The 26,811-nt window shown below is 36.1% G+C and overlaps 1 protein-coding gene across 7 annotated transcripts in view; it reads left to right on the forward strand.

Annotated features, from left to right (window-relative positions):
• Window positions 1-215: 215 nt before the first annotated feature.
• Window positions 216-26,811, forward strand: part of LOC306850804 (ena/VASP-like protein) — a 34,362-nt gene continuing 7,766 nt past the window's right edge. For 2 of the 7 annotated variants that reach the window (XM_079386686.1, XM_079386683.1), the window contains exons 1-4: window positions 216-650; window positions 19,807-19,975; window positions 20,226-20,403; window positions 26,132-26,189. In XM_079386686.1, coding sequence (XP_079242812.1) covers window positions 646-650; window positions 19,807-19,975; window positions 20,226-20,403; window positions 26,132-26,189 — 410 coding nt within the window. In that variant the 5' untranslated portion in view covers window positions 216-645. Of the gene's footprint in view, window positions 651-4,040; window positions 4,264-17,286; window positions 17,328-19,806; window positions 19,976-20,225; window positions 20,404-26,131; window positions 26,190-26,811 lie in introns of those variants that run through there. The other 5 variants (XM_079386682.1, XM_079386684.1, XM_079386685.1 and 2 more) reach the window with 4 other exon arrangements.

Consider the following 26,811-nt stretch of genomic DNA (forward strand, 5'->3'; position numbering starts at 1 on the left):
AACCCTTTACACTCTACACCGTGATGCCCTGGCCATCAGCAGACGTAGTCATAAACATAATTTATCATTAAACAAAAGTAATTGGTTTATGCCTGTTTATACAGCAGCACCAAATGAGAATGAATAACAGGAAGAGGAGGAATAAATGAGGCTCAATGAGGCAGGGCTCAGAGGAAGTTGCAATGCGACATTTTGGCCACCAGTAGTCGCTGTTCAGCGTATTTGTTTTTACACTATCCTCATAAGCTCTTTTTTTATTGTCATAACACGGTGGAGGAAAATGGCAACTCCAGTGCACGTTTGCAGTCCGCAATTCAGATCGATGTTGTAGGCGCGACCATGAGCTAAACATGGGACATGTTTTATTCCGCTGTGGTGACAGAGAGCGATATGCTGTAGATCTTTCGAGACATCTGCATTGCTTCTGATCCAAGGACTGGCTGTGCATCGCTGGATGAGCATACATTCAAGCTGACCATTGTTTTATGGAATAGTACACGTGTTGTATTTATACTCATTAAAATACATATTTATGCGCCGATAGCTTTACATAGAGCGGCTCGCCTCTGTGGCTTTGCTAAGTTTCTTTTTTCACCTTTTGAATTATTTATTGCATGCATATATTCGTGGGGATATCATCAGAAAATGAGGTAAGCAGCCCAATGTGTCGATACAGCATTTATATATTCATTTATACATCAAAATGCATTGGTGTATATAAATATATCTATTGCTATATTCATTTACGTATTATATAGCACTTGACACTGTTAATCACAGCCATTGGGTGTGTTTCAAACCTTGTGAGCTCCCTACCTAGACAGCTATGTGGGTGTCCTGTTAGCAATTGGGATTTTGATTCTTTCCAGTGATTCGAATCTTTTTGAATCAGTTCATGAAAAAGATCCGTTCACTCATTCGGTCAGTGACTCTTTTTGGAATGTTCACCGTTACGCCAGTAGGCGGCGACAAGCGAATGGCCTTTCATGTGTTATGCGAATCAAGAAATTATTTACTTAACCAATGGGTTAAAAAAAAAAACATGTTCGAGATTAAAGTAAGTCTTGTTAGCTTTTTAGGCTACAAATCTGCCAATTGAATCTCTAGAAATAGTGTTCACATCAAGAATGACAACTATTATGATATTAGGGTGCACACCAACGCACAATAACTATTATAAGCTGCAGTTATTTTGTCTTCTGCTTAAAATTCCCACGGTCTTTAAACTAAAGGCACTTCGAAAAATCGTTATAAAAGTGATTCTCTTCCTCTGTGTCATTATCGTAGAGTAATAACGTTATAGCTATTTGGTGTGACTGTGGCTTTTAAGCATCCTAATTGTTTTCCTGATAAATAATAATAAAGCAATCTGTCAGCCGATCCTACAAACAACATAATTATCACAGTTTATTCGGTTCTTAGGCTTACGAGATGTCTAGTTTAGATTAAAAGTGACAAATTTAATGAAGAAATTTTCCTATTTCTTCAGAAATTGCTATTTGAAAATATGAATCAGTTATGTATGGATATGAAGAGCGATTCGTAAACTTAAAAGATTCACTTGAATCATTGATTCATTCACTAACGATCCTTAGGACACGCCTAGAAATGGATCCCCTGAATGCTTTCTGAGTAGTCAGCTCATAGAATTTGGCACACAGCCACTGAAAGCTCGAGCTGATGTCTTTTAGGAGTGAGCAGATTCTTCGCCTGATGCTAGCGGATAGAGACTGTGTTTGAGTGTGTATTAACGATGAAGAGCATTGATGCCGATGGCCATGACAAGTTTAACTAAACTGTCCGCGGGAATTAACGTGACCATGCACAGTATTTTATTTCAATAATAAAGTGAATAGAGCAAAACACGCACATGTCTCCACCCGTGCAGTGAATATTCACTGGGTGTGTTCAGAGTCAATCTGCTAACGATGATTATTGTTTTCATGCTTAGTTGTGGTTTGGCAACAAATACATCTTCTGTATCTCAAATGCAAATCACAGTAACAGTGAGCTCCACATTTATCACTTCGCAACTGTAATCCTCAAAGTGAAGAAAATGTTAAATGAAAAAAACATATATTTTACCCAAATTTACGTTTATAATTTGTTCAGTAAAAATAGATTTCACACAATGTTTAAATATGTAATTGAATCCCTTATTAAGACATTTTGAATTACTAACTTGTGTACATATAGGCTATTAAATATTTTGAGATCCATAGAGAGTATATCAACATTTATTCCAGCCTCTATGAAGTCTTCTGCATGTGTCCCCTTTCGCTTTCCTTTATTCTTTCTCTGTCTGGACTAGAAGGAAGTCTTAAATTGTACTGGCCAGGGTTGCATTCTTGCCAACAGGAAACTGAGGAACTGGTTCAGTGGAATGATTTATTCAACCCTTGACTCTCTGAGCAGAAGTGTTTACTTCACAATGTAGGCTATTTTTAGTAGTAGAGCTCCATTATGGTAAGGTTAAAGCATTCACTCCCATGTTGGCAGGAAGCAGTGAGTGTATGAAATGAGCTGTTTCAGTTGATTAGGTGAATTGCACAGCCACTGAGACATTGATTGCATTGGTTTACATGTGAATGAGTTCATGTGTGTCAACAGTCTATAGAAGAGCCTGCTTTCGTGTAAACATCTGAATACTACACATGCCAGTTGTCTCTTCAGGTTGAAACACTTCTGTCACACTTGCTAGTTGTCAGTTATGCTTAATTTGTTCTCTGTAATCTGTGATGATATTTAGTCTTTTTTTTTTTACTTGTCGAGCTAAAGCAAATGTATTTTCTTGTAGCGGTTCCTCTTGCGTAATTTATCTGAGACCCCAAAGATGTATCAAACCCAGCTGTCATGATTCAGTTGTTTTCCGTGAACCAAGAGCCTCATCTGCCAGCACAAACACATTTTTACTACAGCGTGGCAATACATTTTATTGAGCCACAGTATATATGTAATTCTTAAAAGTGTCATTATCAGCTTATGAAATATTTGGTATCTGCAAAAATAAATGCTGTTTTTAGAATATGTAAATCCTGGAGGTTTTTAGAGTACAAGCACAGCCTCTAGACGAGAAGTTAAAACAATCACTCGCTCCTTATTGAGGTTTTGTTACGATGCAACCATTGTAGACAGATCAATGAAAAAATGAATCTTGTGTATGGAGACCAGCATGTGGTGATAAAAAACAAAACAAAAAAAAAAACCAAGATATTGTGGTCATGAATTAAGAACTTGATTCCTTAGTTTTAGTTAAAGTCGTGACGTATTGTCAAAAGTCGAATTGTCGAATTCAATGGAGTCGAATTCAATTTAGTTGAATTGTGGCCACAATTAAAGTAGATTAAAAGAGGTAAAAAAATATTACAAAGTGGCCCATGTATTACCTAAAACAAGGGAACAAAGTAATCAAACATGACCACAATTTAAACAAAACTTGGTAGCTAATTAATAAAACATGACCACAAAGTAATGTAGTCATGGGAACAAATTCTTAATTGGTGGCCACAATATCTATTTTTATTTGCATGTGATGTACGGGCTAAGTTATTAGTTTGAATAATAAAATCATTTAAATAAATAAAACCATAGTACCATGGTATATGTACTAAACCCACTTTGGTCCACATGAAATGTTTCGAATGACTGTGGGTGTTCATATAACAATTGTAGTTTTAGTCACACACACACACACACACACACACACATAATCACTAAACTGAGTGATTTAACCTAAATAAGACAAATATCTTTTCTTCCAGTGAATACCAGCAGCCTTCTTGTTTGTTCTGGAAAGCTGCATGAATGAGCATATGTGTGTGTCTTAAGGATCATGTGGCTCTTTCTTGGCTGTATTTCTGTTGTAGAGAGTGACTCCTTTAAGGTACAGACCGCCTTCCAATCCTTTGAGTGGATAAGAATGGATGTGAGCAGGACAAGGTGACTGGTCCATATCTGTCACATGCTTCCCTTACTCTTTCTCTCTCTCTGTCATTCTCTCGTTTTCTTCTCCTACCCTCCTTCACCCTCTTTTCTCTCTCACACACTCCTTGTTCTGGCATTATTGTATCTCATACATGAGTGTGCTCTGTGTTTTACCTAGCTGAGAGGATGAGGGATGAACTAGGCACAGTATTTTTTCTCTCTGATCCCCCCTCCTATTCCCTGTTTTCTTTTTGTTTCATCCGGCTGTGAGGAATTTTCTTTCTCCTTGGTGTCTACGAAGCTTCAACTTTCCGATATGTATTCTTTTGATGACTATGGGTAAGAATTTGCCCTGTGTGGTTTTTGTTGTTAGCCTGTTTTCTGAGTTCCTCTGAGGATTACTGGACGTTTCGCTTTAAAAAAGCCTGTGTTTACTTCATCATGGTTTTGAACAACTCGAGCGGCTTTTAGTGTTAACTTTTTCCCCCCACCAGCTGTTCCCTCAGTGGAATGAACTTATTAATCTATAAAAACATGCTTGGGTTCAATAGCTACAGAGCAGGAGTCCCAAACCCACTCCATGTTTTACTGTTGAGTCATTTAGCATTTTGAAAAAACATGGGTTTAAATAAGAAACCAGGACACTGGGTTGGAGTTTTCAGTCTGCATTTTTATAGCATTGTGAGTTTTTATCCTGCATCTGTTTCTTGCTGACTGTTTCAGGGCAAGATGATGTACAGTACAGCATTTTTGTGTAGATCATTTGAATGTGCATGGAGAAGAGATTTTCGTTAAAAATGTGAGCCAGAATATTTTGAGATTTCTTGGCTTAATGGACACTTAAAACCAGAAAAGAAACGAGTTAGGCAAGATAGTTTACAGGAAATGAGAATGTGATGTCCCACAACTGGGAAGAACTCCAGGCAGTCAACATCAGCTGGAGCCATGTGCCATGTAGGGACAAAAGTGTGGTTAAGCCTGAATTTGGGATCTCTTGCATTTGATCTGAAGCAGAGCCAAACTTGTGGTACAACTCTTTCATCAAAGCTCTTTATTTTGTTTATAGACAACAACTTGGAAAGTACTGACAGTGACAAGTCACTCATGGTATTAAAGACTGTACACATGGTAACCTATTAGTAACCGGTGAAGGCAAAGCAATCATTGAATACTTGTTGAAACTAGACTGACTACACTGCTCCTTCCTCTTTCTTTCTCCCTCTGGCTGTTTTCCTTCTATATTTGTCTCTTAAAAAGAGTGTAACCTGGTACAGGCCTATTTTTGCTACTTGTTGCTAGCGCGCTGGTAATTCAAAGTATTTTCCTTTAAGGATAAGGATTAGTTAAGAGTGTCCGGCACCTGGTATGCAGTGACCAGAATGTGGGGGAAGGGTGCGGGCCACTTGTCCACTTTTCTGATCACCAAGGAAACTGCTTCCTAGCTCAATATCAAGATCTGATGTCTATGCTTATTCTACTGAACTGCATGGCACTGTATTGCGTATAGGTTTTTCACATGCTTTTAGAAGTTGTCAGTTGTGATAAAAGCTTGAGGCTGTATTCACCAAAATCTTAAAGCTAAACGTAGAAATTTAGCAGCAACTATTAAAATTTACAAGCTAATTTAAAAGCTCGTAATTTTTTTATTTTAAGAGTAATTCACCAAACATATTTGCTAAGCTCCAGTTTAGCAGTTATCAATCTTGAAATTATAAAATCAATGGACTGTAATGTCTACAAATACTTATTTTACACTCAATATCAAAATAAGGTGCATATATCTGTTTTATGTTCAATAGTGGTTGGATCGTTCACAGTTACCAGTCCTCCAGAATCCTGAGAGGTTATCTTTCCATTAAGTTTACATTTTCTTCTTCTGGATTAATACAATACTGCACTTTCCATGTCTAATATTTCTCTATCTCATATGATCTCAGATGATTTGTGTCATCATTTAAAGTAGTTTCCAGTGCTGAACCGTCTTGTTTTGACAGTTCTTTGAAAGCCACGCTTGTGTGAAGAATTGCTGACCTAAGTCTGGTTAGTGTGTGCTCTGGTTTCTCTTTAAATGTGTGTCAGTGACAGCCTGGCTGACCGTCCGTTTCATGACCTGACACATACATTTCTAATAAGAAGTAAATGTAAAGCTTTCATTCCTCTCATATGCTGTGTGTGAACTTCCTGAGCAGCAAATTCACAAAACAGTTTTTAATAGTGATTTATCTAAATTATTTTTTACTGAAATTAGTTTTCATTTAGCTGACAAGCAAAAATAAAGTTTATTTAATAATAAATTCATTAATTAAATTAATTAAATAATCACGGCTCAAGTAAGTCTAAAATGTCTATGAAAGTCTAAACATTTTAATTGCACACGAGGCAGTTTTTATGCCAACTTTTTTAAGATATTTATTTCTCTACTACAATTCATTATTGAAATATAAACATTTAAACGGTGGCTGTAATAATAACTGGTCTTCATGACAGATATATTTAAACATAAAGGGTTAAAGGGACAGTTCACCCAAAAATAAAAATTACATCATTTACTCAAATCTTATGTCGTTCCAAAATCCTTATGATTTTACTTCCTCTTCTTGAATACAAAAGAAAATATTTGGAAAAATGTGGGTAACCAAACAGTTGACTAGCCATTGACTTCCAAGAAGTCAAACTCAACAAGGTTTAGAAGGTGAGTAATTTACGACATTTTGGGTGAGCTACCCTTTTAATAAAGATATATGTAACAGTAAAAATAATATGAATATGTAATATAGTGCATATATTTGGCTTAATGCCGACTAATGGATATTGAATGGCTTTTACATGAGGTAAAAGTTGTGACATTGTTTGACATCTTTAATTGAAACACTCTTTTAGCATGACATGAGAAATTATATATTTAAGTTAGATGTATGGTTTCTTTCAAAATACCTGAGCGAGAAGCATACCTGAGTTCATCAGAACTGAGGCAGATAAAACTATTTGCCACATCACAGTAAAGAGCATCAAAACAACATTTATTTGAATTTTGTTATAAATTTAAAGAATTTGAAAGCTCTGATTTTATTTCATATCAAAGTAACAATGCACAAAGCTTATTGTGATTAATAAATGGTAGGTGTGCTACAAATAATGTTTAGTGAAGTTTGTTCAATGAAAACAGCATAGACTAAAGTATCTCAGTTCATTAAAATGAAGATTAAAAACGAGAAAACAATATTGTCAACCGAGCCATAGCATCCTAGAAACTGACACAGTCAAAACGTGCCATGCGGAGAAGCGCTAATTAAATGCCACTGTTTCAGTCAATGATTTTAGGCCCCTCAAAACATTTGGGTCAGTGATTTTGGCTGAATATTTTCGGTTGCCACACTACTTTTTTAAATTAATGCTGTCTTTGCTACAAATAGTAAATTAAATGTGTGTGCCGGCAATAGCATTAGGAAGCAATGTCTCGTTTTCAATTCCTCTGTCACAGCTGGGTGGGGGGTTGGGCGTCATGAGGTAATCCCCCTCAGGGTTAGACAAAACAACACACATCTACTGTCAGGCCGTCCCCTTACAGAGGAAAACCTGATGCTCTGATACCCGGGTGTTAGTTAGTGGGACCCTACTGTTGACCACTCACTCACTCACTGTTGAACCTGTTTCTATTCCTTGCTTTTACTTTCTCTTCACTTTTTCACAACAGTAGAGATCATACAAATTTATGGATTGTCATTTGCGTTTTTTTGAGGATATGATGGGATTATGACGTTTGAAAATGCTTATTTAATCTTGGAACGACTCCCTAGATGATATAAAGCTTGTTTGGTTGGAAGTACGCATCTGTTGTGCTGTACTACATCAGGTCTATTTTACGTACGTGTTTGAATGAATTAAAGCAGGTTTGGTTAGAGTTCCAGTAGTGCGGTACAGATCTGTTTTTGGATGTGTTTGAGAGATGGATGCTCATTCTGTCCAGTTCTGCCTACCACCGAGCCACAGTGAATCTGGGCTTCATATGACTGGATGCAAAATCAGGTTAGTGTGATATTCTGTTCACATCAGCAACCTAATGCAAGTTTTAAAAGTATTTACATGTTTGAAGAACATGCCTGAAGATGATTCATTTGGCATAAATGTCATCATTTGGATACTGTTTGCTTATGTTTAGATGCTTGCATGAATCTGGAATGAAATGAATGAAGCTGTTTGTATATATATATATATATACAGCATATACTTTAATGCTTGTGTCACATATTTAGACCAGTGGATCTCAGCTGGTTTTGCTTTAGGACAACAATATCAAAATTGTATCACACAGAAGAAAAAAAAACTCCTTAAGACCAAATATTAAAATGGATTAGTATTAAATATAATATCATTGTGTAGTTCTGTTTATGTTTTTCAAGGATTTCATGCTGCACAAAACCTGTCCATGCTGACATCTGTCTAATTTGATTAGCTTAAACTAAATAACAGTTTGTTACAATACAAATAACAAAATATTGTGTTTGTTTTAATTGCATATCCTTTGATGTGAACAAAAACGATTTGGGATGCATTCTCTCCTACCTTTTAAAAGCTGATAGTCCTATTATTTGCCTATCCTAAATATACACTTAAGATGTCCGAAATAGTTGTCTAAATTTATTTTACTTGTCCAACAGCGACACCTGCCTCCCCTGAGCCCATTGAGTTTTAACAGACCTCCTAAAGCATGTGGTGGGTTTGGTGGGGGGTAATTGAGAAAGAATGTGGAAAAGTCAAGTGAGTTTTTAGAGAGTAATCAAGTTGAATGACAGATGATCCGAAAAATGCAAAAATAATTAAAAGTTAACTATTAAAAAGAATAGCTGAACATAAGTTCACAAATAAAATATATTGTTTAAGTTGTTACTGCCTGTTATTACTTGAGTTATTATTTTGGAATAAATATAAAATGCTTAAAAAAAAATTGATGAGATTCATACTTGGCTTGAATAAATAGAATATTGATTACATTGTGCATGTAAAAATATAAAATAGAATGGTTTCTTTTTCTGATAGAGTAAGGAATGTTAATTTAACCAAGAAAATGTGAATTTACATATAATTAAAAAAAAAAAAATTTGAGGCCTCCTCATTTCAGAATTATAATATAATTACAATTTTTATATATATATATAAAAAAATATTAACTTTTAGAACAAACCTGCAACTAATTTGGGTTGCCTGCCACCAGTTGGGAACAAGTGTGAACTCGTTCAAGCAATTTCAGAACTACTGATGCTCACTGATGAATTATTATGAAGGGCTGGTTTATGTGGAAACTCTGCAAAGATGTTCTGTGAGGGCCCATGTTTAATTTATGTTGTTATTAAAGAAAGAGATGCTTTAGGGGAGATGTTCACTTTCGGTCCAGTGGCTCTCTTGAAAAGATGTGGTGAGTGTTTCTGTACTACCTCCAGCAGTAAAACACAAGACATGCATCAGCTCTCAGCCTAGCCTTATCCAGCTTTATTGAGAACATTCTTTAGACATTATCTTCCTCTCAGTCAAAACCTCATATGACAAAAACCATATGTGAAATCAGCAAGATTTAACCGATTATATATCCTTAAGAATAGTTGAATGTTAGCTCTTTTTTTGAAAGTGTGCAGCTTAGAGAATGACAGATAATGCCACAGTCAATGTTCTGGATAAATCTAGCATTATAAACCTAGTAGCCCTGCCCGAAACATTTAGCTGAGCACTTAAGCACATTAATTCAGAGGCAAAAAAAGACCATTAGGCCATCAGCACTGTTTTCTGCTATTGTAGCTTTAGCGGAGCCTGTGTGTATGGATGTGGATTTTGGGGGAGGGTAAATTCGACATACAATATTGAAGTTAAGTGATGTGCTTTAGGAGCTGACACACATTTGTATTTGTAGTGTGTGGACACATGGCCAATGCTGCTCTTGTTTTGTAAATGTCACTGAATAAATCACATTCAAAGTGTTATTTGCATTTAATAGTATTATCATTATGACCCAGCAGCAATTATTTAATAGGATAATTATCATAATGTTTTTATTTATTCATGTTTTTATTATGATGTTTAATATTGTGGGGGGAAAAAACACTAATGCACAGACAATCATTACATTATGATAATATTTACATTAGCATAAATTGTGGCACTAGTTACTGACTAGTAAGAGTGATGAGGTATGCTATTCATAAATCAGACGCTATTATGCTCACTTCATCTTGAATTTTTTATTCACTAAGCTTGGTACATTGCATTCTGGGATTGCATTCATTGCAGTAGGACATGTGTGTTGCTTCTCATGGTTTTCTAGTTTGTGACTTTTGATCTTTTTACAGAGATATGCTAACTGTTCAAACATTGTGGTTAGTAAGATTTTTTTAAATACAAAGCTCTGACATGAAACTCTAGATGGCTTAGGCCCCGTCCACACGAAGCCAGGTCTCTCCTTATCCAATCTTTTTTTTTTGCCTCAAGTCGTCTCAGGAAATATCTGCATCCACACGGAATCACTGAAACCGACTGAAAACGATGTAGTACACATGCCAGACCAATATGTGGCGCTGTAATTCTGCCACAGATATACACAAAGAAACAGAAGAAGACTTGGACCATGTGCGTAAACCTTGAGCGCTGAATACAAACTAACACACAAAGCAGAAGATTTTGCTTTAATAAAGTTAATGAGCTCAGTAGGTTCTGCAGCATGAACACAGGCACGTAGTCTGACATTGTTGTTGTTGTTGTCGCTGTTATGTGACGTAGCGGCGTCTGATTAGAGGCGAGACGTGGGCTGATGACGTCATCGTTTCAGAAAATATACGGATTTGCCGTCCACATGAAAACGTGAAAACGGCGTTTTCAAATTTATCCACCCTGGGACCCAGTTTAAAAAATGATCGGTTTCACTCTTCTAAAACGCCGGATTCGTGTGGACGAAACGCCTATACGATAAAAAATGTATGCGTATACAGCAAAACGCGTCTTTGTGTGGACGGGGCCTTAGTCCGATAGATCTAACTCAATCTGACATAAATTATCACATTATGTGATTGGTTCTCTCTTAGCCAATGAGCTCGCTGCTCAACATTAAACAATATATTACTAGTGCTTGCTGTAGCAGTTGCAGTGCACTTCAGAAACCCTTCACCTTCCCCAGCTCCACCTGTATAGATGTGCTACGGGGTGATTCGTGTATGCTATGTATGGGGGATATGTGCAGCAGCAGTATTCCTTACATCCTCACAGCAGCATGTTGTTGATGTATTGGCAAGTCTCTGTACTTGCTCTGCTGCAGCAGTAGTGTAGCAGATCTATTCCACCAAGACCAAACACATTAAAGTTGTCATGTACATTACCATTGCCCTTGAGCAAGGCACCGAACCCCCAACTGCTCCCCGGGTGGCGCAGCATAAATGGCTGCCCACTGCTCCGGGTGTGTGTTCACGGTGTGTGTGTGTGTGTGTTTGTTTGTTCACTACTCACTGCTGTGTGTGTGCACGATGGATGGGTTAAATGCAGAACACGAATTCCGAGTATGGGTCACCATACTTGGCAGTATGTCACTTCACTTCACTTCAGCTGGTGAAATTCATGTTCAATCAGATTTAAATCTGGAGATTGACTTGGGCAATCTAAGACTTTCCATTTCTTTGCCCTTATAAATTCCTTGACTGAACTGGCAGGGTGTTTTGGGTCATTGTCCTGATGCAATATGAAGCACTTCCCAATGAATCTGGTAGCATTTTCTTGAGTATTGGTAGGCAAGATGGTTTTGTACCCTTCCAAATTCATTCTGCTACTGTCATCAGTAAAGTTGAGAGGGCCTGTTCCAGAGGCAGCCATGCATACCCATGCCATGACAACACCTCCACCATGCTTTACAGATGAGGCTGTATGCTTGGGATCATTTGCGGTTCCCTTTTTTTCTCCACATTTTTGCTTTCCCATCACTTAGATAAAGGTTCATCTTTGTCTCATCGGTCCATAAACACAGTTCCAAAACTCTTCTGGCTGACCTTTGTGCTTTTTTGGAAACTCTAATCTTCCCTTTCTAGTTTTGGTGCTGGTCAGAGGTTTGCATCTTGCTGTGTAGCATCTGTAATTCTGTGTCAAAGTCTCCTGAGGACAATAGATTGTCAGAGCATCACCCCAGCTTTTTGGAAGTTGTTGGTGATTTTACAGACACGTCTTTTATAGGGTTCATTTTCACAGCTTTTATGATTTGTCTGTCATCAACTACTGTTGTTTTCTCAGCCGATCAGGTCGTTGTTGGTTGCTGGTGGTTTCCAAACTCTTGATTTCTCCATGCCCTTTATTTTTGCTATAGCTCTAATTGACTTCCTCTTTTCTTTTAGCATCCAAATTGCTTGCTTTTCTCTCAAAGTCAGCTCCCTCGTCTTCATCCTGGTTTGTGTGTCATCATCGAATGCAAGATTCAGAGTACAGAAGTAATGGATATAACTGATACGACACATTCCCTGCTTTTAATATCTGAAGAATTAATGCAACAGGACACAGCTGATCACTTAGAAAGACCTGTGAGGCAACTGTTCCAATATTTATGCTCACATCAGATAGAGGGATGAAACTCTAAAAGTGCTGATCTTCTTAGCTGGTAAAACATATATGTGTTGAATCACCCAATAATAAAATGTGACATTCTGTAGTTTTGTCTCATATTCATCTTTTAATCATATTTGTAAATGTCTTGACTCCACAGCCAACAGAGCAATTTTGTCTTTACTGTTCCAACACTTATGGAGGGCACTGTATGCCAGGAAATAACGGACAAATGACAATTAGTTTTATTATGCAGGGGACTAACTACAATTAGTTTTATTATGCATTAGTTTATTATGCAGGAGAATTTAGCTCCTGGCTAAATTCTAGTAAATATTGGATGCCAAACTATTTAGCTCCTGGCTAAATTCTCCTCAGTGCTCTGTGGCATTCACTTTCTCGATGTTGAGATTACGCTAAATCCTCAGTCATTTAGATTGCGGCCTAGAAGTCCTGACTTTACTGGAAGCCAGCCTGTAATCCAGCTTCTTAGGCCTCAGAAGCTCCCTGTGAGTGGGAAATGTCTCTCATAGGCTGAGATTTAGCTTGGTTCCCACCCTTCCCAAAATGATTACTGGGTTACAAGCTAAAAAATGCCTCCCTATTTCATACAAACTCTCATTTGATTCAGCTCCATCCTCCCACACTCTAATAACAGGGGACTTCAATATTTTACTTGCTTTAGAAACATTTACAGGGCTCACTTTGTGTAGCATTTTTGCTATAAGATAAAAATAACCCCAGCTATAATTTTAAGTGGTGCTATTGAGTCTCAGTGTTTCATTCCCTCAAAAATGTCATACAGTAAATAGTTTGGCATCCAATATTTACTTTTTATTCACTAACCAGGTGCTATGTGTTCTGAAGTAGCGCAGAGTATTTAATTGAATTCATTGGCATTTGTGTCAAATTCACCTTATTTCTATGTAAATTAGGCTTATTACAGATTGCCTTGCATTGCTTTTGGTGTAATTAATGCTGTGCTGTTACCACCCGCAGAAAAAGCAGGCGGTAAAAGGAATTTAATTTAAAATAGATGTTTATGTACATCTATTATTAATCATGGCAACAGTTTGTCACCAAATGATGATCAAATGATGGTGAAGAGTGTTACATCCAGGCATATATCCAGATGCAGTAGACTCAATCGCCTTAGAGTCAATTCTGGCACATTCTGTTATTTTCCACTGAAATCTGGCCAAACGAGGCAGTGAAGATCTTGTGACCAGACATAAGCAGAGTTAGACCTTGTGTTTGGCCTTGAGCTGAGACAAAATGTTTTTTACTTGAGATTAAAAGGAGTCTAGTCCTGTCAAGCTCTCTCTCGCTCCCTCTCTCTTTATCTCTCGGTTATTGAGACAGAGTTTGGTGAGTGGAGACCAAGTTCACTGTGGGTGTGATGATGGCTGAACCCAAATGGGAAATGCCAGGCTTTTCACAGCTTTTATTAATTATGGCGGCTTATCAACTGGGAGCCTATGGCCGATAACAGCTTTTCTTGCCCTTCTCTTACACCGTCTTGAATAAACTAAAAAGTGTCTTGGCTTGGAATTTGTAAAACTACATATTTGTAACATTCTAGTCGACTGATGACTGGTCTTAAAGGGATAGTTCACCCAAAAAGGGAAATCAGTACTCTCAAATTGTTCCAGAACTGTATGATATTTTTTTAAATTTCTATTATGGTCTAAAAAAAAACTAAAAAAAACTAAGATATGATGAAATATGTAATAACTAAATTGTATTTTAAATAAATACAAAAATAAAATACATTTATTAAAAAACAATTATTTATAATATCTATCTATCTATCTATCTATCTATCTATATGTGGTTATTTATATTTAATAAATTAAAATAATTAAAAACAAAAAGTTTATTTATAAAATATAATATATTTGATTTAATAGAAAGAATCCAGAAAAATTTGTTGACCTCTTACTGTGCAATTTTACTTCAGCTGAATCATTAGTTGCTGTTAAAATATTTGATTAAAATATTTAGATTTTAATATATACACACACAGCCAACATGTGTATTAAACACACATACACACACACACACACACACACACACATTTATGCATATATATATATATATATATATATATATATAAACTTAACATACAAATAATAACATGAGAAAAATGTATCTTCATTCTTAAAGTTACAAGTAGCATGAGAGAGGTTTATCTTCAATGTTATAGGTTATTTTTTTTTTTTTAATTTTCATCACACCATAGGACACATTGATACGTTAGCTAGCCATATACACATGAGTTTTAAACATTTCTCATTTGGTACACTAATATTTTTCACATATAATTAAAAGTGCTCAGAACAGTCTAGAGCTCAACAAACAATTTCATAATAAAAGGCAAATAATACTCATTATGCAACAAAGTGCTGTGCAGTGGACAAATGGTGGAGTCTGGCCTGTTCCAGCACGTTCAGCAGAACTGATCACACCAATCTGCCAGGCAACAATGAGTTTGACCATGCCATCGCTTAGCAACACTCATCTCTTCCAAAGGTCTTTCCTATGGCAACTGTGAGCCTTCAGAAAACATTCTTACATTATATTGTGCCTGTGACATCTGAGAACTACGTATGCATTCAACAGGAATTCCCATGCCAATCATGTAGTGTGCTTACAAGCTCAGGTCCATGTGGCCCTCTCCATCACACATACGCTGACAAATACACATGTTTACTCACTCTCATCCACATTAGAGAGCATTCAACTAATGGGGTCATAGCTGGGAGGCTCAAGAGATCCCTGTCCCATAGTGGTACTTTATGAAGTAAAAGCATTTGATGTGTGGAGCATTCAGACTCTCATCGTGACCTCCTTTCAGCCATTTGCCTGTCGGGCACTGTAGCAGATATGCTCAAAGTACAAAATGTGATGTTTTAGGCAAAACTATTCAAACAGTGATCAAATATCTGTCCTTTTGGCAAGGTTTTGTTGGGTCTAATGAAGTATAACACTTTTTAAGAGTGAACCAAAGCAGCACTAGACATCTTAATGCATCACATTTCTCATAGAAAAATTGCTTTGCTCTAAATTTAGACTGCCACAACTAGACTTTAGACTTTTTTTACTTCATACTTTTCACTTTTACCAAAGAATTAAGGTTCGCTGGTAGATGATATAGCTTCACCATCTTTCTCCATTAACAGCCATTTACAAATATAGATATATTATAGATTTTTATTAAAAGCTTGAAATGAACATTTATATTGCACATAATGGTAGCGCAACCTGGATTCCCAAACTTTCAAACCTCTTTGACCTAAAATATTTACTTAAAGTACCCCTGAGATTTTAGATACTGTAAATATATCAATAATTTAGCAACAATCACATTCACATCCTTATGGTTCTCTAATGTTGGTTAATGATCACAATATGCAGGTAAACAAATCAAATATTTAAAGTATTTTATTTTTCATTTCTTATAAAAAAATTAGTGTATTTTCTTTTCCTTTTTATGATTTAAATAATGATTAGCTTTTCATTAATTCATGAAGCCCTAATGAATAAATATGTAAATTGTGCCTAACTAAACTAAAAGGCCGTCATCAGAGTACTTTGGAAACGTTCTGTAGTTACACATTTTGGACATCAAAGCTCTTCTCAGTTGCTTGTCCTTTTAGTTCTGTGACAGACTATAAAGCTTTCTAAGTTTTAAATCTCCCTGACTCTGATATTTATAGCTTGCTATTACAAGACGTGTTGGTCTCTGACCCTTTAGAAGTGCAGGTTTTGTTGGAAAGTCTTGGCATTCTGATTCTATATGATAATGAATATTCTTGTTCCAGCACTGGCAAGTTTTTCCTTGTTTTTTTATACATAAATAGTAATAGAGAAAGAGGCTTTGCGTGATGTGTTATTAGAAGAAGTAAACTGAGATAGCCCAGTGTCTAAATATATTGGATGTTTATGGAAGCAAAGAGCTGGTCTTGTGCTACTGCTCTTTCAGAAGCAAAGAGCTGTCATGATGTAATTTATGACGACTAAGCATCATCGGTGGAGGAGAGACTGTACTTTATTTCAGACTAGCTCTAGGGGGGAGAAATGAAACCGGGAGGATAGGGAAGAAGCTGCCGTGCCGCCCTCTAACCCCAGATGGATGCCAGAAATAGGCTCTGTCGTAAGGCAAGCATGAAAGACCAGAGAATGAAGAACTGAGAGTTGTGAATGACAGAAAATGTTGTTGCGAAAGCATTAAATGTGCAAATATGCTGTTTCAATCATTACTGATGCAGTATTTTTGTATCATTAATAAATTATGATACAATACAAATGCTATTAATAGATTAAAATAAAAATAAAACTATTTAGCAGAAATTATATATTTAGGTCATTTATATAGTTTTTCACAACTTTTAATTACCTTTTTGTCTGTGCTAGGTTATTTTAAATTGTCCTGCATTGTGACAAATACATTGTATTTTTAAATTATTCATGCAATTAATACAAACTCTTTAATGCTGCATGAATAATACAAAATGCTGTTTAAATGGAGCATATATATACATACATACATACATATATATTGTAAAAGTACTTTTTGTCATTTATCCATGACTGAGTAAAATATACAAACATCAACCATGTGCAGATAAAAGCATATTTAATTGAACAAACGCATCCTTAAAAAAAAAAACAAAGGACCTCACTTCTTTCACTTCTCATAAATGCTTGTTGCTTTATGATGGGCTCTCTCTATGGTAGTCCAGCCCCCTCTAAACTAAGTTTTTTGATATGGTCCATGTATCTCGTTTTTCTGAGTTCAGAGTGTGAATTTTCTGTTTTGGCATAATGTCACAGAACCGGTGAGTCTGATTTATCTTGCTTTCATCCTCCGGTCTATTGTTTCAAATGGCTGTATCTTATGAGTTGGTTTTAGTGTTAGTAAGAGCTGGTCTTGTGCTGCTGCTCTTTCAGTTATACAGGCGGGTGTAAAGAGTGTGTGCGGCTGGACTTGGGTGTTTCTGTGGGAGTTGGGTGTGGTGGTTCAGTATGTTTTTGGGTATATAGGAAATCTGCCGAGCTTAAGTTAGCACACCAACAGGAAACCTAATCTTCTTTGTGTGAACCATCCAGTTCTTCAGTGTTTTACTTCATCTGCAGACTCTTGTGATGTTTGGATTTTGTGAAAGGCTTGAATATAAATTGAGTTGTACGGATCACAATGCTTCAGTCCAGCGTGCAAAATGCAAGAAAAGACCTTCAGTCTGATGGATCCTTCACTGAATTACCTCACTGAGTCAGTCTGTAATAGCCTGACTCACTTACTAAACCACAATATTTAAACTGAAACAAAAGGTCATTTACTGACAATTATTCATATAATTGTTGTTAAAAATACACATTAGTATTGGGAAAAGGAAAAGGAAAGGAAAGGACGTGAGGCCAAGTATGGTGTCCCATACTCAGAATTTGTACTCTGCATTTAACCCATCCAAGTGCACACACACAGCAGTGAGTAGTGAACAAACACACACACACACTGTGAATACACATATTGTGTTTCTTCCAAGTACACAAATAAAAGTCGGGACAATGGTGGGCTGTTCTTCTTTCTTTAATGTTTTTTACTGTGCAATGACAGAATCACGAACTTCGTTAACACAGGTGTCTCTCTCTCTTTTTTGACAATAACTGGCCAACCAAAATCTAACCCAGAGTGGCCAACAGTGCTTATTCTTGAATTTGGTCTGGGTGTATTCAACTCAATACACTACACACATCCGGAGCAGTGGGCAGCCATTTATGCTGCAGCGCCCCGGGGAGCAGTTGGGGGTTCGGTGCCTTGCTCAAGGGTCTCACATCAGTCATGGTATTGAAGGTGGAAGAGAGCGCTGGTTATTCACTCCCCCCACCTACAATCCCCATCGGACCTGAGACTCGAACCTGCGACCTTTGGGTTACAAGTCCGACTCTCTATCCATTTGCCAACTACTGACCATTAATAAAATATTAATAAAATATTTTAAAATATTAATAAATTATAAAACATATATTTTATAAAATTAATTAATCAAATATAAATAAAAACTTTTAAAAAATACATGAAACAAATATTTATCTAATGAATTAATGAACACATAATTACATCTTTAATTGTTTTATATAATTAATGTTTATGTAAAAAGGCTTGTTATATATGGGATAATGGTAACATTTTACTTATTTGTTAACATTAGTTAATGCATTAACTAACAATAAACAATATTTTTACATCATTTAATAATACGTTAGTTAATAAATATATTCATGTAAGTTCACATTGCATATAATAATGTTAAAAGATACAACTTTGATTTTAATAATGAATTAGTAAATGCTGAATTAAGATGAATAAAAAGTGTAATATATTACACAAATAAACAATAAACAATTCACTCAAAACAATACAACACACTTTTACATTATATTACTATATTACTAAACAATTATATATTGTATTAACATTTACATTTACATTTATCAGACGCTTTTATCCAAAGCGACTTACATTGCATTTAAAGTTACAGTTTTTACATTTTATCAGCTCTTGCTTTCCCTGGGAATCGAACCCATGACCTTGGCGTTGCTAGCGCCATGCTCTACTATTTGAGCTACAGGAAAGATATTAAACAATATTATTAGAAGCACCATATTATTAGAAGCACTAAGGAACAAAAGCTAGCAAGGTATATTAATGCTGATCATACAGTACACAATTTCTGCTCTCTCTTTATGTTAATTGTTCTCCCTGAGAACAGAAGATTTCTATTTAAAGAAGCAGAGAACCTCATGTCTTTAATTAAACCATGGCGTCATATCAAGCAGTCAACATGGTTACATTCCTGCCTCACTCGTTAGCTGCTTATTACACTTTATAATTAGTACAGATAACAAACCCGCCCCTTTCTGAGTGTCTTCAAACTAATTCAGTGGGGCGGTTACTGTACCATAATACCACAGTAACGGCAAAGGGCATTTTTGGAGGGTTTGGTTTTAGTCTTCTTGGAATAAACACTTTTTTATAGAATTTCTACACAATCTTTAATTTCGTAATTTGTAACTCACTGACAGAAATTGTAACTAATGTTATCGACTGTTGTAGAGTATGCTTCACTGAATATGCACAGCTAAATATTACTCTCAATTACATACACACACAGAAATTGTTGCAGAATCAAGTTGCAGCATTATTGCTAAGAGTCTGACATCTGTTTTTCATTGTCCCATATCGTAATTTATCGTTGTGGTTTTTGTTGTTGAACACTGTGAATCTTAACTAGTGTTCCTGTTTCTTCCTCATAGTGAACAGAGTATATGTCAAGCCCGAGCCTCTGTGATGATCTATGATGACACCAGTAAAAAATGGGTGCCAGTCAAACCGGGCCAGCAGGGCTTCAGCCGCATCAACATCTACCACAACACTGTCAACAACAGCTTTCGTGTGGTGGGAGTCAAACTGCAGGACCAGCAGGTGAGACTGCAACATGATACAACAAAACTGAGAGAAGTACTGTTACTGTACACGGTGTGTGCTTTAGTTTCACAGTCCCATCCAATAAACATTCAGTTCTATTTAAATTCTGAAATGTTTCTGTTTTGTAGTTTTCAAAAATACCATAACTGACGTGAGAAGGTTTCCACTTGATAATTTGAAATAGTTTGATTACAGGGAAAAAATGTCACAGATGCAGATACATAACCATATGTCGTTACTCTTCCAGGTCGTTATAAACTACTCCATTGTGAAAGGTCTGAAATATAACCAGGCCACGCCAACTTTCCACCAATGGCGTGATGCGCGGCAAGTTTACGGGCTGAACTTTGCCAGCAAAGAGGAGGCCACCACTTTCTCCACCGCCATGCTGTTTGCGCTCAATGTCTTGAGCTCTCAGGATGCAGGTAATTTTAATAACAACATAATTGTATTTGTTTTTACCTCTGTGCCACACTCCTATGTGGTGTTTGGTTAGGTGTTACTTGGATTATTTCTCTAATTTATTAGCATTTTTAGAAATGGAAGTTTGATATGAGAAGTTATACTTTAGATTTATTACCCTGTGAATTGATCGAAACGTGACACTAAATGCATTTATCTATCAAATAAATGCTCTTCTTTGGAACTCTTCATCAAAAAAAATTATTTTCACAAAAATATTAAGCAGCACAACTCTTTTCTACATGAATAATAATAAGCAATATTTTTTGAGCACAAATCAGCTTATTAGAAGGATTTATTAGGATCATGTGACTCTGACGACTGGAGTAATGGCTGTTGAATTCAGCTTTGCCATCATAGAAGTAATTACATTTTAAAATATATTAAAATAGGTTATTTTAAAGGTTATTTTAAATTGTAATAATACTTCACATTGCTGTTTTACTTTTTTTTTGTTTGTTTGTTTTGTTTTTTTGATCAAATAAATGCAGCCTTGGTGAGCATAAGAGATATCTTTCAAAAACATGAACAAAAAGTTTTTACCAGTTCTTTAAACAATATTAATAGTTTTCTTCTTAATTTATTATTATTGTTGTTTGTTTTTGTAATCTGGTCTACTGATAAATTTTATACAAAAATGGTCAAAATGCATAAAAATTAAACACTGATGTTGCATATCACATCATGCAAAATATAATTTTTATAAGCAATAGTATGCAATGTTTTTCTCTTAAATATATATAAATGTATACATTTAAAAGAGGGTAATGCAGACGCTACTACATTACGGTCCTTGCAGTGTTGTTGCAAATATACAATCATTTAGCTGTAATTCACTGTAAAAGTGCTACTGCGAAAACATGTAAGGAATTCCAACTAGTAGTCAGGATTGTACTCTAAATGCACACTGAAAATATTGTCGTTTGGGTCTTATACGTGGGACCGTTAAGTGTAGTGTAACTCTTATTTAAGAACAGCACACGGGCCTCTCTGGTTTCAGGCTGCTGCTACTTATAAGATGTATGTGGGGGGGTCTTCTCCCATTGGTGCTCAGCCCTGGTTAAAATATCCATGGAGCCAAACAGTCTCAGGCCAAGGGTGTTACATGTTTCTTGCTTTTTGGGGCGGGCAGATTAGAAAGGTTGTTAGAAGTGCTGCTCGCACCTCAGCATGCAGAGAAGAGAAAAGCTGCTGTTCACCTGCCTGAATTCACCTGTACGGAGTCCTGAATGTTATTACCAGTTCCCACCTGGTAGTGGAGCTCAAACTGCACCATTATAAATATCACTAAAGGCACCTGAGAGGGCCCATGCTTGGACCAGAGTTTTCCCCGGGGCCAATCCGCCGGATCAGCTCCACAGTAATAAAACTCAGCAGTAAGTAGTGTTAAGGGCTGGGGGATTCAGTCGCATGTTTTAATAATGTAATACAATGCCTCGAATGGGCTATTGTGGTGTCTTTGATGGAGGATGTGGTTGTGGAAGCTGCTCAGTGGTTTTTGGCATGGTGCCTGTCAGAAGCTCATGATGAGGCATGTGTGGGTTTGGGAGGTCTAGTGTGTTTGTCGTGACTATTTCTGAACAGTTATCATTAGTGATTCACTGATATGGCTGTATGGATTTAGATTTTTAGTGAAACAGAATAATGGTAAGACTGACTTTGCCACACTACTGCAAATGCACATAAACCAACATTTCCAGTTTGAAAAAAAAAAAAAAACCTCCCCCCAACGTTCAGCCACATCAAAGTGAAATAAATACCATGAATTGAAATGTACCTACTGGTTATTGTTTCCACATATGTGTTTCTTTTTGTGTTGGTGAAGGGTATTATTATTGCAAAAAGAAAAAAGATTAAAAGAAAAGAAAAGAAAAAGTTAACAATTATTGTAGAAAATATTATGTCTTTATTAAAGAAATGTTTATTTGTATAATGTATTGAAATAATTGAATTAAAAGACAAAGTATAAAAATAATAATAATAATAATAATATTAATAGTATAAAGTAATAAGAAATATTATTGTTAATATAATTGTCGTTGTTGTTACTACTAAAATATATTAATTATTTTTATTAATAATAATTTTGACAGCTGGCATAAATGTTGTTTCATTTAATATATCGTCAAGCTATTGCTAAAATATTGTCAATATATTAAAGAATATCATTTCCTATATTAAAGAAAAACATTTATTAAAACCACATCAAAATCATATAAATTTTGTTCAGTTCAAGAGATTCAAGGGTTAGTGCTTAGGCCTTATGCAAAAAAAAAGAAATGACAATCATACTATCATACAGCATACTTGATCTCATGCTTAAATTTTGTATTAAATTTATGTTTTTTAAGTTAACATTTTTTAACTGTAAAATACACTACAGATTTATATTATGCAAGTGGTGTGTTATAAAGGAAAACGGCAGGGTTTATCAAACAAATGACCACTGGGTCCCATCGTCCAATCAGATTGTGTCTGTGTTTCCACTTCTTCTTATCTCAGTAGACATCATCATTACCGCTCAATGATCACCAGGGTATGCGTATTTGGTACAAAGGGACTCTGCTTCTGCACGCAACCATCAAATGATATGGTATGTGCGTCATAAAACACTGTCCATATTGACTACGCATTACTTCAAAAGCTCATCCGAAGATTTTATCGCAAATTAATCTTAATATTTGGTTAGCATTTCCCCTCCAAGGCTTTTTAGGTATTTTACCATAAATCAAAATAACATCCAGAGCTCCAGATTTGACTCTTGAGAGGCACTTAAAACTAGGAATCCATTAACTTTATTCAGCATCAGTCGCACCAACCATTTTAATACACTCCAACTGCAGCCATTTATCAGCGTGTTGCTATTGCAAGGGATTTAATCAAGTTTATGAAATAAATCACACAGAGTATTACACCTCCACGACCTGCGGTAGAAATGGATATGTGATCAAGAGTAATATCAATGCTTTTTATGCTGTCTGGTTACAAAGTGCACAGCTTAATTGATATCAAGCATTATGGCTGAATCCAGAGCACACAGAATTATATTTGCTTAGTAAACTCTCCATAAGAAGAGATTTCATGCAAGTCTTGGTCTAAACTCCTAGTGGAAAGATACTTACCGCATTGTCTTGCTTCTCCAGTGGAGCAAATAGCATTTATGCATTACCCAGAATGCTCAGCAGGGTTTGGATTAATGGCTTATGGTCTGCAAATTGACATTTCGTAAATGATGGTGAGTTCTGTTTCATTTCCATTGGAAAATGTTCCCCTTTTTTCCTGACTGTTTATAGACAGATCGTAGGATTATCGACTTTTTTAGATATTTCAAGAGTTTTAGTAGTTGTATGGTGTCTGTTCTAACAAGGACAGATGATTTGGGACCATCTGCTGCAGACAGGACCTCAGGTGGATTGCATGTTTGCGGCACTGTGTGAAATGCTGCTTTCACTTGACGTATGAACATATTCCCATTCCTGTTGCTTGAGGGACTTGATACTCAGTCCTGCTGCAATTATTCAGTTTTTTGTGCCAATCTGTTTTCCCACTTAGATGTTGAAACAGCGTGAGCACATGCTGTAATATAGCTATTCCTTTTTGCAAGTAGGCCTAGTTTTATTACGCTGTGAGTTATGACAGGAATATTTTTGTACTCATTAAAACAGGGAGATTGTGATGAATTGAGTGATGTTTTTGCTTGATTTTTTTGGACGTCATAAACAGTATTTTAGGATGTGAATTCAGTGAGACTTCAGCTCCCATAATCACCTTGAGGACACGGATCGTTTAATCATTAAGTGTGGAAGCAGAATCCCACCTGTCATCTACTTCATCTGCAGCTTGTTTAGATCCAGACTGAGCTTGCTGACAACTGCTAATGCAAAGGTCTTTTATCATGCTTATTCTCTCAATCTGCAATAACTCTTCAAAGAAACCATGTACGTTACTCCCTGACTTATTAATAAAGCAGAACTTTATTTAATATTTATTATATTAAAAAAAAATCCTTGCACTGTGAAGGAGTTTGTGCTGTTTCTGCAGTGCTGCCTGAGGTTTCCTGTTTAAATGTCTTGCTTCTTTCAAGTCTCATTAGGTCTAGTATAAAAAACATAATCTGCCACTATGATCAGGGTGTTTTGTGTTATTACAGGACAGCTACTGGAGCTTTTTACTGCTTATTATTGTTTGTTTTGTCTCAGTTAGCAGATGATTGACCTTCAACGTTAAAATGTGGTCGAAATAATGTCAGTTGTTCTTTCAGTGTTGCAGTAAAGTTGAGATAGCATGTTTAATGCTAAATGGTTCTAAAACAGTAAAAAAAACTTAGAAATCAACGTTGAGATTTTAAGATCTGTACAGAAAGCAAGACATTAAAACAATGTTACGATATCATTGTGGATGCAAAAATGAGAAGTGTAATTAAGAAGATGCTATTAATACATAACATTATTATGGCTGAAGAAGTCACGGAATAGATCAAATTTCAAAAAGTGTCTTTAAGGTCTATTCACACAAAGAACGATGACTAAAGATAATAAATATAACATTAATATTATGATTATCACTCACACCAGTGCATGTTAATGTTTTGTTTATTATAAGTGTGTTGCCATTTTAAATGCAGATTTAAAAGCTCAAGCTCTGTCAATATTTTTATCATTCATCAGCTGGAAAGAAATTATTCTGAAACAGTATGGTTCCTTTGTGTTGTTATATGTGTTATGTGGAATTCCCTATTCTCAAAGAATTAGAATGATTATTACAACTCCTAAGCCCTTAGTTGTAGTCATTGTCCTTGGTGTGAACAGGCCTTTAGAAGACGGTAAAGTCTTTGCATACGCCACCATTCTGTGTTTCCTGTCTAGCTGTGTGAACGGCTCACCTTAAATTTCACAGTAGATAGACGTTCTAAACTTAATTATGTTTGATGGTGCCTAGCAACCAAAGATTATCAGCCACATTAGATATGCCCACTCTAAGGGTCTTTCTCTGAACAGAGGGGCCTTCCTTCCTCTCTTGAGCTTTCGTGCCCCATACTGAGTCCCTGAATGTCATATGACGTAAATAGTCATCATCTCAGTAACCTGAGAGCCGTGTTTACCATTATTAGCAGAGCTCCTTCACACCCTAAAACAAATTCAGCAGAACGATTATGGTGGCTTACGAACAACTGTGCTAAGTCTACCAGTAATGAGGTGTTGGTTACAAGGGTGATTGTGACTTGGCAAAATATGTTTGGTCTCTTGCTGGATTTTTTTCTACTGTAATAGTTTGATAATTTGGCACTTAGATGTCTTAGTTTGGGAGAAGAAAATGCTTCCTGTACCTTTTGTTGTTTTCAACTATATGTCCAATCCAATCGGGTTTTTGTGACATGGCCTGATTTGTAAAACTCACAAGTGAAATCATGTGAGGTAAAAGAAAGCATGAATCATTTGTACTGACCAATAGCATGTGATTTGTTTTCTAAATTATACTATATAGCGAAGAGTACTATATCACTTGACATAAACCAGCTGCCCAATGTAAAATCTGGGTCCTGAAATAAAACCAGTTAAGAACTGCTGTACTACTCAAGTCTGCCAAAAGGTGCCAGAATATATTAACGCAATCCGACACATTTTACAGTTCCTGAGAGACAATTAAATAAAATATTTAAATTATGAGGTGCAATTATGTTTTTTTCTTCAGGTCCAGGAGCACATCGTCAGAATGGACCGGTGACAGATGATGCCGAGGCTCAGAGGAGGTGCGGACCATCTCTAATGACACTTTCTCTTTCTGAGACATCTGTCAAATCTATCAATTTTTAATCAAGGTTTTAAACATTGGACACTGGCCTGAATTACAGCATATGCTCTCTTTTTAAAGTGAAGTGTGTAATGTTCTCCTGAAAGGTGTAAACACTTTTTCTCTGTTGTACCTTCAAAATAGTCCTGTTTAAGCATTCCACAGCAACAGTGGCTCAATCAATGGCATGAGTTTGGGGTGGGACTATCTGCTTGTCCAACCAATAACAGATGGTGTTTGGGAAACCAATTCAAAAACTACATTTCCTTTGGTACTGCTAGAGACACTGAAATTACTCACTTAATTGTTAACATTACAGGTCAGAAAGTGTAGTGTTCAGTGTATTACTGTTGCAGAAATTACTACTCGAATTTGAACTCACTTCTGTTTTTTTTAATCACTTCACATATTTGTTGTCATGAAGATTGAGAACGCTGCTGTCAGTCATAAAACAAGTTTAGATTGTGTTCTGCCCTCTAGTGGACAGATGAAAAGCTGCACTCTCACTGTGCAGCCTAGCATTTATAAAACCCACGGAGATGAACAGAACAATGTGTGAACACACGATTGTTTACTCTCCA

This window comes from Barbus barbus (genome assembly GCF_936440315.1).
Source record: "Barbus barbus genome assembly, chromosome: 30".
Lineage (NCBI taxonomy): Eukaryota > Metazoa > Chordata > Actinopteri > Cypriniformes > Cyprinidae > Barbus > Barbus barbus.